Source organism: Symsagittifera roscoffensis, chromosome 4 (genome assembly GCF_963678635.1).
Source record: "Symsagittifera roscoffensis chromosome 4, txSymRosc1.1, whole genome shotgun sequence".
NCBI lineage: Eukaryota > Metazoa > Xenacoelomorpha > Acoela > Convolutidae > Symsagittifera > Symsagittifera roscoffensis.
Genome location: NC_087065.1, coordinates 33,680,502 through 33,694,622, shown reverse-complemented (window position 1 = coordinate 33,694,622; position 14,121 = coordinate 33,680,502). Strand labels below are relative to the sequence as shown.

Below are 14,121 nucleotides of genomic sequence, written 5' to 3'. Positions count from 1 at the left end.
AGCTTGACACACCTCCGGTGCTTCTAATTTTTGACAACTCATAAAAACCGCATATATCGGATATAAGATCTGCAATCTTTGATTGTACTCTGACAGCACCCATTTACTGGGTTGGTAACTTCAAAATTTGCAAACTTTTTTTTTCAAGTTTTTCTATATTCAAGTTTTGAAAAACCTAAGACTGAAGTTTTTATATCCAAGTTCTTTGAAAAATTTTAAAATTTCATAAACAATGTCACATCTCGAAAAACTAAAAGTAATTGAGCAGTTGCATTTGGACGAACATTTGCAGCTCTTGAGAGTTATCTCACAGTACCCAACTACAGCTTCGGAGATTTCAAATTTTGAAAATCTTCAAAATTATATTTCTAAAAATTTTTCTGAAAAAACCATAAAAAACGTCATTTTTCAAAAACTACAAAAATTTAAGCACCAATACTAGTAAAACAGTTGAAATAAGATTCGCAACCCCTGAGAGTACTATAGCAGCTACCAACTACAGGGCTGGCAATTTCAAAATTTGAAAAACAATTTCAAATTAAAGTTTTCTAAAAATTTTCGAAATCACAAAAAACGTCATATCTCGGAAACTACAAAGATTTGAGCACTCACATTTGGAGGGAAAATTTGCAACCCTGGAAGTCCCCTTACAGAACTTCACTATAGAGATGAGATCTCAAATTTTGTGAAATTTTTTTATATCTCAGTTCTTTGAACATTTTTAAAACAAAATGACCTAGCAATCCTCACATCTCGGAAACTAAGAGCATTTGAGCAGTCGCATTTGGACGCAAAATTTGCAAATTAGAAATGTTGAGAGTACCCTAACGGAACCAACTACAAGGTTGGGAATTTCAAATCTTTTGATTTTTTTTAAATATAAGTTTTCTGAAAAATTTGTTAACGTAATCATAGAACACGCCATATCTCGAAAACTACAAAGATTTGAGCACTCATATTTGGAGGCTAGAATCGCAATCTTTGAGAGTACTCTGACAGCACCCCACTACAGGGTAGGGAATTTCAAAATCACAAAAAAATTGTCGTTTCTCGTAAACAAAAAAGATTTGGGCATTCATAATTGCCAGCCCTGATAGCATCCCAAAATTCAAAACACTGAATTGAAAATGGAAAATCGAACAAAAATCTTAACCATTGCAATATACGATTAAGCTTAAACATGCAAAAATAATATGTTAAAAGAGCTTAAACATGGCGAGATAGTGAAGCCCGCATTTAAATATATAATAGATCTTAACCATTGCAATATACGATTAAGCTTAAACATGCAAAAATAATACGTTAAAAGAGCTTAAACATGGCGAGATAGTGAAGCCCGCATTTAAATATATAATAGATTAATGAAAAAAAAAAGAATTGAAACATTAATCTAACCAATTACCAGTATGCAATTGCAATCTCGCATACAGAAATGTAGAATTCAATTTTATTTGCGAAACGTAGAAACCAATTTTTTTCCTCCTAAATTGTTCCCGGTTTCATGAAATGCATATTTTATACAGAATCAATTTTCAGATTTAATATATGCTTGGTAAGGGCATTCTACGGTAGGTCATTAAACTTGACATCACTGTAGGATCTTTTCATGAATTGATGGGTGGAATTTTTTTCAGGATGTTTTGATTTTTAGTGACTGGATTATCCAGCTTTTTAATCAAAATTCGCGCATTAATCGGTCGTGTACTTAGAGGCAATAACCTGAACAAACAGACCGTAACGGTCGATTGTACTATTTGTTTGCTATCAAAATCTGAAAACTTATTGAAGCAACCATAGATCTAGCCCTAAGTTTAGCACTACTGTATTTTCATAGTTCTGGGTCTTTCAGCATAAAAGTGATAATCGAAACAATCAGGGATTTCAGACATAACAAAAAATTGGCAGTCCTTTTATCTAAGACATTTATTAGGCTGTGGCACTTCCAATAGCTTGCAAGGCTCTGCGGAAAACTGTCAGCATGTCAAAGCTAAATGGTGAGAAAAACACTATTTATATTTTGGTTTTTGTCTTATAAAAAAACTGATAAAAATAATGGAATCTTTCATAAGTTATATCACACAGAGGCGATTAAAATCAAAATGCCGATTATAATACTCACAGCTAACATTTCACAGGAGCACCACTTTTCATGCTGTTTATCGTGAACAACAGTCACAAAACACTTATAAAAGAATAAATATGATTATATATAAAACCTAAATTGTGCTGCGTTTTTCACATAAAACATATGACTATCAACTATACTCAATTTGATATTTTCAAAGCAAATAAAAATGTAGTTGGCTTGTAAGCGATGTGAAATATAAGCGATATAGTTGGCTAGTAAAAACATTCGAAATTTATTTCAACCCTACAAAATAGCATTCAACTAAGCTATGTTGTTGGCTTGTCAAAAATGGAAAATAAGCCAATAAAAACAACCGAAAGCGACGAGTCGAAAAAGAGAAAACAAACATTCAATGTTTTCACCGCGTATAGATTGAAAAAAAATTATCAAGGAATCCACAGAAGTATCAACGATCGTTGAACAAAATTATAGCAAGCAAGTGTACTGCAGGCGTATGACGTCAAGTGAGAAACTCTTAGAACGAAAATATTTACGGGAAAAATAGTATAGTACCTGGTTGCAAAACATTTGCTATCAATATCACATGTGTAATAAATATAACACAGAGGCGGACCTGCGCTTCGCAAACACTAGCAAGAATACCGCAAAAAAGCAGCTTTATAAAGTGAAATTTGAAAAGATAGAAATAAGCATCGAATTAGTACAACTTTGTAACGTATGGGCTTCTAACCTGAAACCTCGAATACTGGAGTCTCATGACCTGCCCTCTCGGCCACAAACGCTTAAAACCGGCAAACACTAGTCGCAAATAAAGCAGCTACATATGCTAATAAATCGCCAATGATATGCAGCAAAATTGGCACCAAATAGAAATAGACACATTTTTGCAAGTAATAGTTTGGAATATAACAAACTGAAGGCATCCACACTAAATTTGCAAGTAATAAAAAAGTGGAAAGCAAAAAGCCACATTATGTATAAATTATGCATTTCATAAAACTGCGAGATATATTGAGCAAGAAAATTTCTGAGTTTTTATTATTGTTATGTTCTTTGAAACAAATAACTTTTTTCGGTTCATTTGATGAATTAAAAATATATCAACTGTGTTAACTTATTACTATTCGATTATCAAGACACATGCTATGAAAAAGCGTTAAAGTTGCCCCAAACGTGGCATCAAAACTCGCTGGTATACTGACCTCTTCCGCTGAACAATAGTGCCAGAAATGCATATCGCACAAATTCGCTCATGAAAAACCGAATTTTTATCGTCTTAAAGAGAAAACTGACTCTAAAAAGACAACTTTTTTGGGAACAAGTCAACATCCTCCCAACAGATAGACCAATTTACGATCCTTCACCTCAGCGTTCAATTTAAATTGAATTTGCTAAAAGCTGTATATAAAATGATCTATTCTGATTGGCTGAAAACTCGAAATAAGAACCAAATTAACATCCTCACCCCAAAACGGCTTTATGGGAGGATGTTAGCTTGGTACCTTTTTGTCTACATTTCTAAAATTTTGATAATTCTCCTCTCGTTTGCACAGGTGTACTTAATTGATAAGATATTTAAGCTTAACGGTCAACCCAAATCTGCCCAAAACAGGAGAGAAAAAGGTCAAAACAGAGACAACAATTGAATTAATTCATTTTAAAATTAGGCTCAGATAAAAAAATAATTGCCTCTGATTTGCTTTAGAGCTCAGATAAACAGTGTTGAAATTTTTCACTGTGATTTTTGACAGTTTTTTGCTTTGTTTGTTTGTCTTTCGTTATTCATCCGTCAGTAATTCAGCCTTTTAAATGATAAACATTTTCCCCGTATTCACTTATGAATGAAAGGTAGTAATCGAAACATAAAGGCCGACATTTTTTGGAAAGGAATATTTCCAGTTTAAAAAAAAACAGTTCCTGGTCAGATTCTAACCCACAACCTTTCCCGTCCCAGGCGTAATCTTCGCCTCCAGGCAATGTGCCGGAAACGCATAGAAATTTGTATTCCTTATGAACCACCATACAAGTGATTCAGTTAAATAAATTGGTAACCCGAAAAAAGTCTATATTCCGGTTTGACAATGCTCATTGTGAACCACGATACAAGTGATTCAGTTAAATAAATTGGTAATCCAAAAAAATTTTATATTCCGGTTTGACAATGCTTGCTAATGGCAAGCGTAAAAATTGAAAGAACAAAAACAAAACAAAAATTGATTTTTCCGAGAGCCAAAAATTTTTGTGTACAAAAAAATAGGAGTCGTCGATTATGCAGAAGAGCATCCCAGAACTCGCCATTTCGATTGAACTTCCTCAAAACCTCAGATTTGGGATGTTTGTTTTCCAGAGAAGTCAAAAATTTTTCGAAAAAATGTCATTCAACCAAAAATTTGACTTTCCGAGATTAATTGCTTTTTGTGTAAAAAAATTGGGGCATAGCAACCTGTGATTTAGATTAAACCCAAAACTCGAATTTAGGAGGGCAGTTTTCGAAAAAGGTCAAAAAGTTTCAACAGGTACAACATAATTAGCAGTCCAAGCTAGCAAACCGGAAAAGAAAACCATCAAGTCAAAAAACAACAACTTAGGAAACTTCAAAACGTTTTCAGGAATCATGTTTTATTTGCGGAAAACACGTCCCAAAACACATTCGACAGCAATTAATGAAAATAATTAACAAGCGGAGCCGATTAAACTTCAATAGTTTCCCGTAGAACCGAAAATATAATTGTTGCCATGAAAAACTTTGAACTTTAAATTCGGATCTAAGAACTTTAAGCATTTTGAGCGATACCCCAAACAAATTCTCGGTTTGACACCTGCTAATCACATGCGTAAAAAACGAAAGAAAAAAACTGACTATTCCGAGAGCCAAAACTTTTCATGTAAAAATTGGGCGTCGTCAATTATGCAAGGGAGCTTCCCACAAGCCACCATTTCGATTGAACCCAAAATCTCAGATTTGGGAGGGTAGTTTGCGAGACAACAAGTTTCAACAAGCGGTCAAAAATCAAAGTTTTGACTTGTCCGAGGGCCATTAGTGTTTGTGTTAAATTCTTAGGGCGTAGCCGCTCACGGATGGGAGCTTCCCAACACCCGTTAGAACCAAAAAACTCAGATTTGGGATGGTGGTTTCTGAGAAAAGATTCAAAAATATGGGTGAAATAATCCCCCCATAGACCTATTTGAATGCTGTATACGGTGGGGTTAATGTAAAAAGAGACTGGGAAATTATACAGACACACAAGGAAGTAGGAAGTCGTTCATTGGATAAGTGTTGTTTTTTTTTGAAAATCGGTAATCATTTTCTGAAAAAATTAAAATTTTTGCAAAAAAAGAAAAAAAATTCAAGGGGTCTCAAGTCTCAAAAAAACATACAATGTCATACATTTACCAAAACCATACATTTTCATTAAACCAATACCATACATTTTCATTATACCTAATTTAAACAAAAAAGAACTCTAGAAACCGGCTGAAGATAGTGGGGTAAAGTGAAAATATACTAGGTGATTATGCAGGCACGCAGAGCAGTGGGCGATCTTCCCATCAATGTCCTTTTATAGAAATAGTTTGAGCGTCTCAAACCAAAATAAAATTAAATAAAAAACAACACCATGCACTTTCAATATGCCCGTTTTTATCAAACAGGAATTCTAGGTAAGAATGCAAATCAAGACATTGGATATTTTAGCAATGAACCAAAACTTACAAAGCGAAAACAAAGCCGAACATCTTTGAGCAGAAACCAGTTGGTCCGAAAAAAAAGTTTTTATAAAAAAAAACTTAAAAAACTTTAAGTCCCCTGAAACTACAATGATCAACACTTGCAACTATCATGATATTTGCTTATATTACAAGAAAAACCAATGATGTGGTAACACAACCGACGTAACTTGAGCATAAAAATCTAAGATAAGGCAACTAAGACGATGATCACTGACCAAACACCTGTTGAGCCGAAAAAAAAGATAAAAACAATTCTTCAGTTACCCTCCCTGAAACTGAGAGAACAACACTTGCAGTTGCAACGAAAGTTGCTTACACTTACAGCACAAGCAAGATGGGTGATGTAGTAGCTGAGCAGGCAAAACTTGCGCAGACAAATAAAAGTCCGACAACTTAATTTTTACCAAAAATTTAAATATTTTCAATTGATTACATACTGAAAAAAAAAGTTCCGGCGAGACTCGAATTCCAGACCTTAGGGATCGAAGGCGACGGCGTTACTTCAGACTAAATGGGGATAAACCTGGTATTTGTGAATGTTCGACACTAAACCAAATTGCGAATTTGTAGAAGTTGTTTACAGGAAAAAGTCTAAATCCCGATTAAAAAACACTTGCTCTCGCAAGAAAAATTATTCGGAGACTGCAGAGGTGATAATCCTTGTGCATGGGAAATATGAGTGAGCTTTTATGATTTTTCAAAATTACGTCAAATATCTCTGATTTTGAATGAAGAACCTTTCATGATTCATATTTTTCAAAAAACTAAGCCAACTAGAGAAACTTGGATCAATTGAGAACTTTTTTTATTTTTCCAGTGAATCAAATTCCACTGCTGATTTTAAAATTCTTTCGCGTTTTTTCACACTATTCGAATTTTCGTCATTGTAGAGCGTACTTTGTCTTCCTTTAGCAGAAGTCAGACCACTAAAGAACGCTGAACACAAATCAGAAGTCAGACCCCTCAAAGCTGCAATCGAGCTTGAAAAAAACTTACAAGGAGGCTAAAAGGAGCTTGGTACTACTTGCGATAGAAAATGATCGAACAAAAAATGAAGCCGGCAGATTTGAAACAGAAAAGATAATAAAAAAACGAATAAATCCAAAATTTAGGCATATTTATTTCGATATTTTTGCAACCAATCACAATTAAAAAATCGCCACAAAAGAACCTATTTGATGATTCCATAGAAAACTAGTGGAAATTAAGCCAACAGTTTCAGTCGAAAACGTGAAAACAAAAAACACGAAAAAATTGTCTAACAAAGCACAAATTGGCTATCGGGGCAGAAAAAAAACGCTCAATATTTAATAACGGCTCTTTTAAAAAAACACATTAATATACACCGTACAAAAAATCATAGAGCCAAAAAAATTTAAGAAAAACTTTCAACACGGAGGCGGATCTGCGCTTCGCAAACACTAGCGGAAAAAAGCAGCTCTATAAAATGAAAAAAAAAATTCGATCCTACGAGCAAGAGATTAAGAGTCTCACGCACTAACCCCTCAGCCATGGACGCGTAACAATTCACAAACTCTAGCTACAAACAAAGCAGAAAACAGATGCTATGAAACTTCTTATGCTACAGATCGTGATTAGAGCAAAACTGCGCCAAATGAGCACTTTTATTTGCGAGTTAGATTGGGAAAAAAGAAGAATCGTACAAATACACTTCACTTTCAAGCTCACTAATGTAAAAATAGAAATCTTGCCCTTGAGATACAATGAGCAAAACCTCAGATATATTAATTTCAGTCAAATATACACAATAGATGAAGTTGAAAGATAGCAAAACATACTATTACGAAGGCAAAAACCGTGAAAGTAAAAAATCATTGATGAACTTTGCCAAAATCAGTCCACGAACGTTTCTAACCACAAATCAATGTTCAAAAAACAGTACAAATGTGATTAAACCCGTGTGATCCAAATTAATAGTCAAAAACAGCTCCAAATATTAAACAGCTTCAATACCAGTGATTTGGACGAGTAACGCAGCAACTTGGGTAGTGCTCTTCCAGTAAGTTAATTCTGATAACTCAACCGAAAAAGGTAGACTGAAATCAAAAGTTATTTGGACACCAAAATTTTGCAAAAAATGATTAAAGAATTGGAAGCCAATTAGATTTGAACATATATATATATATATATATATATATATATATATGTAAAAAAAATCTCTAGAGGAAGAAAATTCAAAAATTATACGGATTTACTAAGACTCAAGAACCTCCAAAGCAAAAGAAACTAAGAAGCAGACAAAAATATACATGCACAATTTTTGAAACTCTTACAATCAAAATTTACCAAAGTCATTTAGATTACCGGGACGCAGAAACTGCAATTAAATGCGCTCAACATAACAAATCAGTCCCTGAATTTAAAAAAAATGTAAAGAATCAGCTGACAAAAGGACAACGAAAATTTTTAAAATGCGCAGCAAATCGAGATCTCGGCTATTTTCATTAAAAAGCACTTGCTAACTACATCTTACTGCCGCAAAAGATTTCAACCAAAGTTACCAAGAAAACTTTTCCCCAAAAATTGCAACATTCTTTTTTTCGTTTGATTATTGGGAAGATTCTGCGACGTTGATTTCAAACTTTCAAGCATTGTGCCTTTAATAGTTTGCTCAATCTTAAATCATACAACCGGGTATAAAAAGAAAAAAAACATATTGGCCGACAGAATAAAAGCCTATTTTTTTTTAAATTCAGAGGCTCGAATTTAAATTTAAAAAGTTTAAATTCGAGCCTCACTGTAAGAGAATAAGTGCACAGACCATTCCGCCAGTAGCCAGACTTAAGAATAATGTTCCCCGAGATTTTTAACAAAACGGCAACCAATTCTTCAACATAGCCTTGAACTATTCTCAATACAGTGTTAGCTACTCTTCTTTGAATATCAACTGCATCAATAAAACTGAATTGTGAAGGCTTTCAAGAATAATTTGATTTCCAAACCAATTTACATTATTTTCCATAAATATAAAGATATGTAATTGTGAGTTTTATACAAATAAAGGCCAAGTACTGAGCCGAACAAGTTTTACTTTCGTTGCGACTTCACACAATTGAACAAGCGTTGCGGTACTGAATTTTGTAATTTTGCCAACTCGCTGACTGGACTGTCAAGTAGCTTCAGATACGAACTCAGATCATCGCTCAGTTTCAACCCCAGATCATCCAAAACATTCTGAAGGTAGTTCACATCAGTGCTCATTTGTCTGGCACCTTCATCGGTTAGCATTTCCAGTGACATTATGCCTTCTAGGTACAATCGCAGCATGTCTTCAACTATAGCCGACAACCACAGTTCACAGAGGGTTTCATCTTGGCCCAATTTAAATGCTCCCAGGGTCCCATCTGTAATGTAGTTAGTTGAAAACACTTTCTGGATCTCAGCATCCGATTCCAGCACCTCAAGCTGAGCTGGCAATGACATCATGTATTGGCCAACACGCGTGATGTACTCCAAAGGCGACAAGCTGAACTTGGATAGCCTTTGATCTGACATCTTGCACCATTCATTCAATTTAAACATGGTCGTGAACTGTTGCTTTGGGTATTCCAAAACACAGTTAATGGCCAACCTTTGACACTTCCCTATTAAGGATTGAACTCCTTTCTTACTTTTTGGAAACAACGACACCAAATCTTTGCTGCTCTGAGCCAGCTTAACAAATTCTTGTAATTTGGCCCAAGCTTGCGAATTCCACATTTTCAAATAGTTGAAAACAACGTCACTATCATTTTCATTCCCTGATGACTTATTATGAAGGATAGTTAAACTTTCTCCCAGTAAATGCTTATCTACAATCGAAGATTCGAGCGAAGCTAGGTTATTGCAGATCCTACCAACGGTTTGGGTCAGTTTCGCAGAGTTCTGAAACATTGTCCAATCTTCCGCCACGACAGACAATTTGATTGTACCGTCTGTCAAGCTGGCCGCGTCAATTTTTTGAGTTTCAATTGTTAGACCCAAACGTTTAGACACTTTTCTAATGACATCACTAATACTGTTCAAGTAAGACACGAAAAATTGAGACTCCAAAACTTCAACCACCGTCAAAATAGCTAGATCACCGCTCACCTTCTGGCATAGTTTAAGAGAATCATTAACTGCTCGCTCAACAACTTGCCGCGAGTCTTCGATTAAGTTTGAAACTTGGTGGAAATCTTTTGCCGAGTACGATGAAAACGTTGATAAAGAAGGCAGCAGCTGTTCGCTTAAATAACGACTGTAGTTAATCAGTATTGGAACCAGACTCGCATATACTGCCGCCTCAAGTCTTACACTTTTCTGTGAAGCCATCAGCTCAATATTTTCCACAAACGTTTTCTCTACGCTGTGAACGTCTTTCAAAGACACAAGCACGTCTTTAGGGTGTAAATTTGCTAAGCTTTGCTTCACTACAGCTGTTAATGAAGGTTCCAACGCCAAAATGCACTGAGTTACTAATTCACAAATGACACTACCCATTGAACACTTATTGGTCGCTTTATGAGGTTTAGAACTGTCGGCAACTTTATTGATGAACTCTTGTTGTTTTTCAACTTCAGTTTGAAGGTCGCCAAACAACAGTGTCAGCAGATCTGACACTTTGTCATTGAAACCTTCAGCGTGTATTTCTGACCAGGTTTTTTGGAACAGTGTCTTCTCGTGATGATAGTAGAATTTGAAGACAGCCTCCGTTCGATCAATCAGCTCAAATATTTTCTTATAGTGCACGAACGTATCAACGTCATTAGCATCAATTGCTTCGATTACTTTTGGGGACAGCATGGTCTCTGTTCTGTTTTTCAGAGCATCCAAAGTAGACTTTCTGGATTCGAACTCATGTGACATCTGTCCAGTAGTTGGTTTGGCTGCATCCACGCACGCCTTGAGAGCAACTATTTTCTCGCAGACTCCAGCGATATCGTCCACTAAAAAACAGTCCTCAATCTGTTGAGTTAGAGTGCTCCAACTATCTGCTTGCTGGATGAACTTCAACACTTGGCTGATTCGGTCATGTTCTAGGTCCAGCTGGACCAGAGTTCGCATGGACTCTTTAGTGTCCGTACACAGCACTCCCACTTCATTTGAGACATGACTCATTTCATTGTGTAACATCGTAGTCTCATGACGTAAAGACTCTACATCTCTCACTACTCGAGGGACAGATGCAGACACTGATTGCATAACATCCTGAACGTGCTTCTCCACTTCCTGGATGTATAGCTGCAGCTTCATGACAACTGAGGTGGCAAGCGCTTCCTGTTCTGCTCCTGTCGCCGCTGTGCTTCCTCCGCTGGCTGACCCCGTCTGGAACATTGCATTGATCCAGTCAACTGCATCCAAATCAGGATCCTTCAGACGGGAGTAATCAACAGAAGCGCTTGAGGACGCAGTACTGGAAGCCATAAACTCTTAAATCAAAACTAGGTAAACTATTTAAGCCAGCCGCTACCCAATCATCACTTCTAGGCCGTTTAAGGGCGCAACGAATAAAAAAAAAACACTTCAAGCTGTGTTCCAGCTTGCAACAAGTATCCCTTTTGCGGTCGAAAGGAAAAGATTGCGATGTTTTCACTGAAAATCAATCTTCAAACACAGAACAAGCACTGCGCGATTTTTAATTAGCATGAACTTTTGTACGTTTAAGAGAATTATGCAGCACACAATGTCCAGCATTTACATTATTTAACCCTTCAGTTAGGTACGATTATTCAACTTTTCATTATGGAAAAAAACTGAATCCTAGGGATGGTACTTAATGATATAACTATAAGAGCTATAACTTGATATAAATAAGAGGTATAATTTTTGTTCGTTCAATTTTCAATTCAAATTTCAGATTCTAATCACAATTACACCGATATTATGAGCACCACAAAAATATAGTATTTAAAAAATAGACTGAACATTAATTAAGCCTTTTACCCAAGGCCATTTTTCAAGCTGAGCTCAAATTGGGATTTTGAAAACCAATGCCCTCACATGAAATGTTAAAATCATTAGCAGTTTCACAATTCACTTCGAACTTTACACCTGTCATTTTCTCTGCAACCGCGATCGCAGTTTCTGTGTGGCTCGTTAGTGGTCCACACCTAACTCTACTTTTCCCTTTAGCAAGGGCCATGAAAATAATCATCTGATCTTGCAAGTACTTGTCAACACATGCATTACTGTTTGTAATCACAGATTCAATTAATTCCTGGAATGCTTTTTCAGCTACCTGTTCATTACTCAGGTTTCTGCTGCCCAACGCAGAGCCAGAAAAAAGACATCCAGTGGAAGTCCTGGCCACCAGCTGCACTCCAGATCCATTGCCAAAAGCTGTAGTCTCTTTTACGGACTCAAAGTTAACACTCACATCAGGGCCATTTAAGGATACTTTGTTGAATAAGCGCATCAAAACAGATTTCATTTCATGGCACATCTTTAATGGCAACACGCCAGCCACAAAACAGCGCCCATAAACACTCACTATTTGTCCTCTGTCAATCAAAACAATCGGATTAATTTCTCTCAAGGGGTTTGCTCGAACAACAATTTCACCCCCGCCTTTCGGAAAGTAGCCACGCATTACAACATCAAGATCAAACAAAACATCGAACTTTTCTAAGACAGGCTTCAAAACAAGTTCTACAAAATCAATTTGCGGAGCCATTTCGGCATTAGTTCCTCCCTTCAGAGTGACTGAAGATGCTCTGTTGGCAAAGAGCAAACAGGGCAGAATAGTTTGCAGCAGAAGAGTCACACTGCCAGCTGTCTTCGTGTCAGCTACAAACTGTCCTCCAGTAATGACACCTGGTCTGTACACAACGTCAGTTGAGTTTTCACAACAGCCCTCAACAGCCGCTTTGCATAACTCTTTAGCCAGCAGAATGCCTTGCAGGTGCTGAGGCCTTAGTCCAGGTTTAGACCGCCCTGCTCTGATGTTATTGATCTTGATGGGTACGCTCAAAACAGTGGAATACGCTATGCAATTTCTCAGAATTTCACCACCACCCTCGCCTTGGGACCCGTCAATTTCAATTTCACTGGAGACTGAATCACCTGCTGCCATTGTTGAAGCAGCATATACCGATCAAATCTGAATCACAAAATGGAAACTACTCACTTAAATCATGAGCTCAGAAGAGAAAAAGACGCCAGTTAAACGACTCGAAAATCATCCCTTTGGTTAAGCCCTCAAGGAAGAAACAAAACTCAACTGATTGAAAAAATGTATTTTTTGATTTCTGTCATTAATTATAGATTTGAAAAATTAATATATAAAGATCGCAAATGAGGTATCACAAAGAAGCATTTTATTTCTAAACTACTGCAGCAAATATAGCCAGTGATAAATATATCTGTAAAATCTGTAATCATATGAAAATTTTCGATCATACAAAATATGGCAAAGAATATTGCAAATGAAGACCACGAAATAAGCTGTATAAAATAATGGAATTACATTTTTTGAACATTTACTATTTTGATTGATGACTTCAAAAATTTTAGGGCAGTTTACTCAAAGGCAGAAGTAGCAGCTATCACAAAGAACACTGTTCAACTTGTACGTGAACTGTATATCCAAATATTCAGACTTGTTAGGATGACATTTTAGTCCTTTTGAAACTGGAGAAATCATATTTGAAATTTTCGAATCAAGATACGAGACTTATGCAAGCCCTGAAAGATTATGCTAAACTCATCATCTGCGATTTAAAGTTGAGCTCAACTTTATCAAAGAAGCGAAGCTGAGCTTTGCTCAGCTTGCGAGACATCAAGTATAAGATTAAAACAGCATGCACCTCAAGAAGTAACAAAGATGACTTCCAAAACTGAAACTGAAGGAACTAGAAAAACTTTTAAAAAAACTTAACAGATAAGTTTTTTCCATGATTGTCGTTTTTTTTCACAGTTCCTTGTGGGTTTGATTCAGAGCATTCGAATATAGGGTGCCCGACTCTTATGGATCTAAAAAAAACACAACAGAAATAAAATATTAGGTAGAGAAGCCGACAGAAATGAAGCCGTCAGCCAATAAGCTGAAAATCAAACGGAATTTTACAAGAAATACTTTATGGAAAAAAAATGCATATTCTACCGACATCGCGTCTAAGAATGCTACATATGTAGTGAATGCAAGGTATACTATGTTCAACAAAAAATAAACTGGCAGAGATTAAATCGACAACCATGAAGCAGAAAACTTGCAATACAACACAAAGATAGCACGACAAACAAGCAGGCAGAAGTCAAAAGCCCCCGGCGCAAAAGTTACATGTACATGAACACCTACATGCAAAAGCACGGGGGGCTTTTGA

The 14,121-nt window shown here is 36.1% G+C and overlaps 4 protein-coding genes across 8 annotated transcripts in view; all 4 read right to left on the bottom strand.

Annotated features, from left to right (window-relative positions):
* The window catches only part of LOC134845262 (uncharacterized), a 216,052-nt gene that overhangs the window by 119,070 nt on the left and 82,861 nt on the right, over window positions 1-14,121 (bottom strand). The gene's annotated exons all lie outside the window — the stretch shown is intronic.
* The window catches only part of LOC134845257 (eukaryotic peptide chain release factor subunit 1-like), a 574,579-nt gene that overhangs the window by 480,582 nt on the left and 79,876 nt on the right, over window positions 1-14,121 (bottom strand). The window lies entirely within an intron of this gene.
* Window positions 8,728-11,243, bottom strand: LOC134844733 (conserved oligomeric Golgi complex subunit 7-like). The gene has a single exon (XM_063861547.1). It carries the CDS (start codon window positions 11,222-11,224, stop codon window positions 8,867-8,869), a length of 2,358 nt encoding a protein of 785 aa, XP_063717617.1. The 5' UTR covers window positions 11,225-11,243; the 3' UTR covers window positions 8,728-8,866.
* Window positions 11,635-14,121, bottom strand: part of LOC134845258 (RNA 3'-terminal phosphate cyclase-like) — an 82,363-nt gene continuing 79,876 nt past the window's right edge. For 4 of the 5 annotated variants that reach the window (XM_063862200.1, XM_063862201.1, XM_063862202.1 and 1 more), the window contains one exon: window positions 11,635-13,771. In XM_063862200.1, coding sequence (XP_063718270.1) covers window positions 11,757-12,872 — 1,116 coding nt within the window. In that variant the 5' untranslated portion in view covers window positions 12,873-13,771 and the 3' untranslated portion in view covers window positions 11,635-11,756. The remainder of the gene's footprint in view (window positions 13,772-14,121) is intronic. The other variant, XM_063862199.1, reaches the window with a different exon arrangement.

Excerpts from the sequence above, each read along its gene's own strand:
- LOC134844733 (XM_063861547.1), bottom strand. The coding sequence starts at position 11,224 with ATGGCTTCCAGTACTGCGTCCTCAAGCGCTTCTGTTGATTACTCCCGT.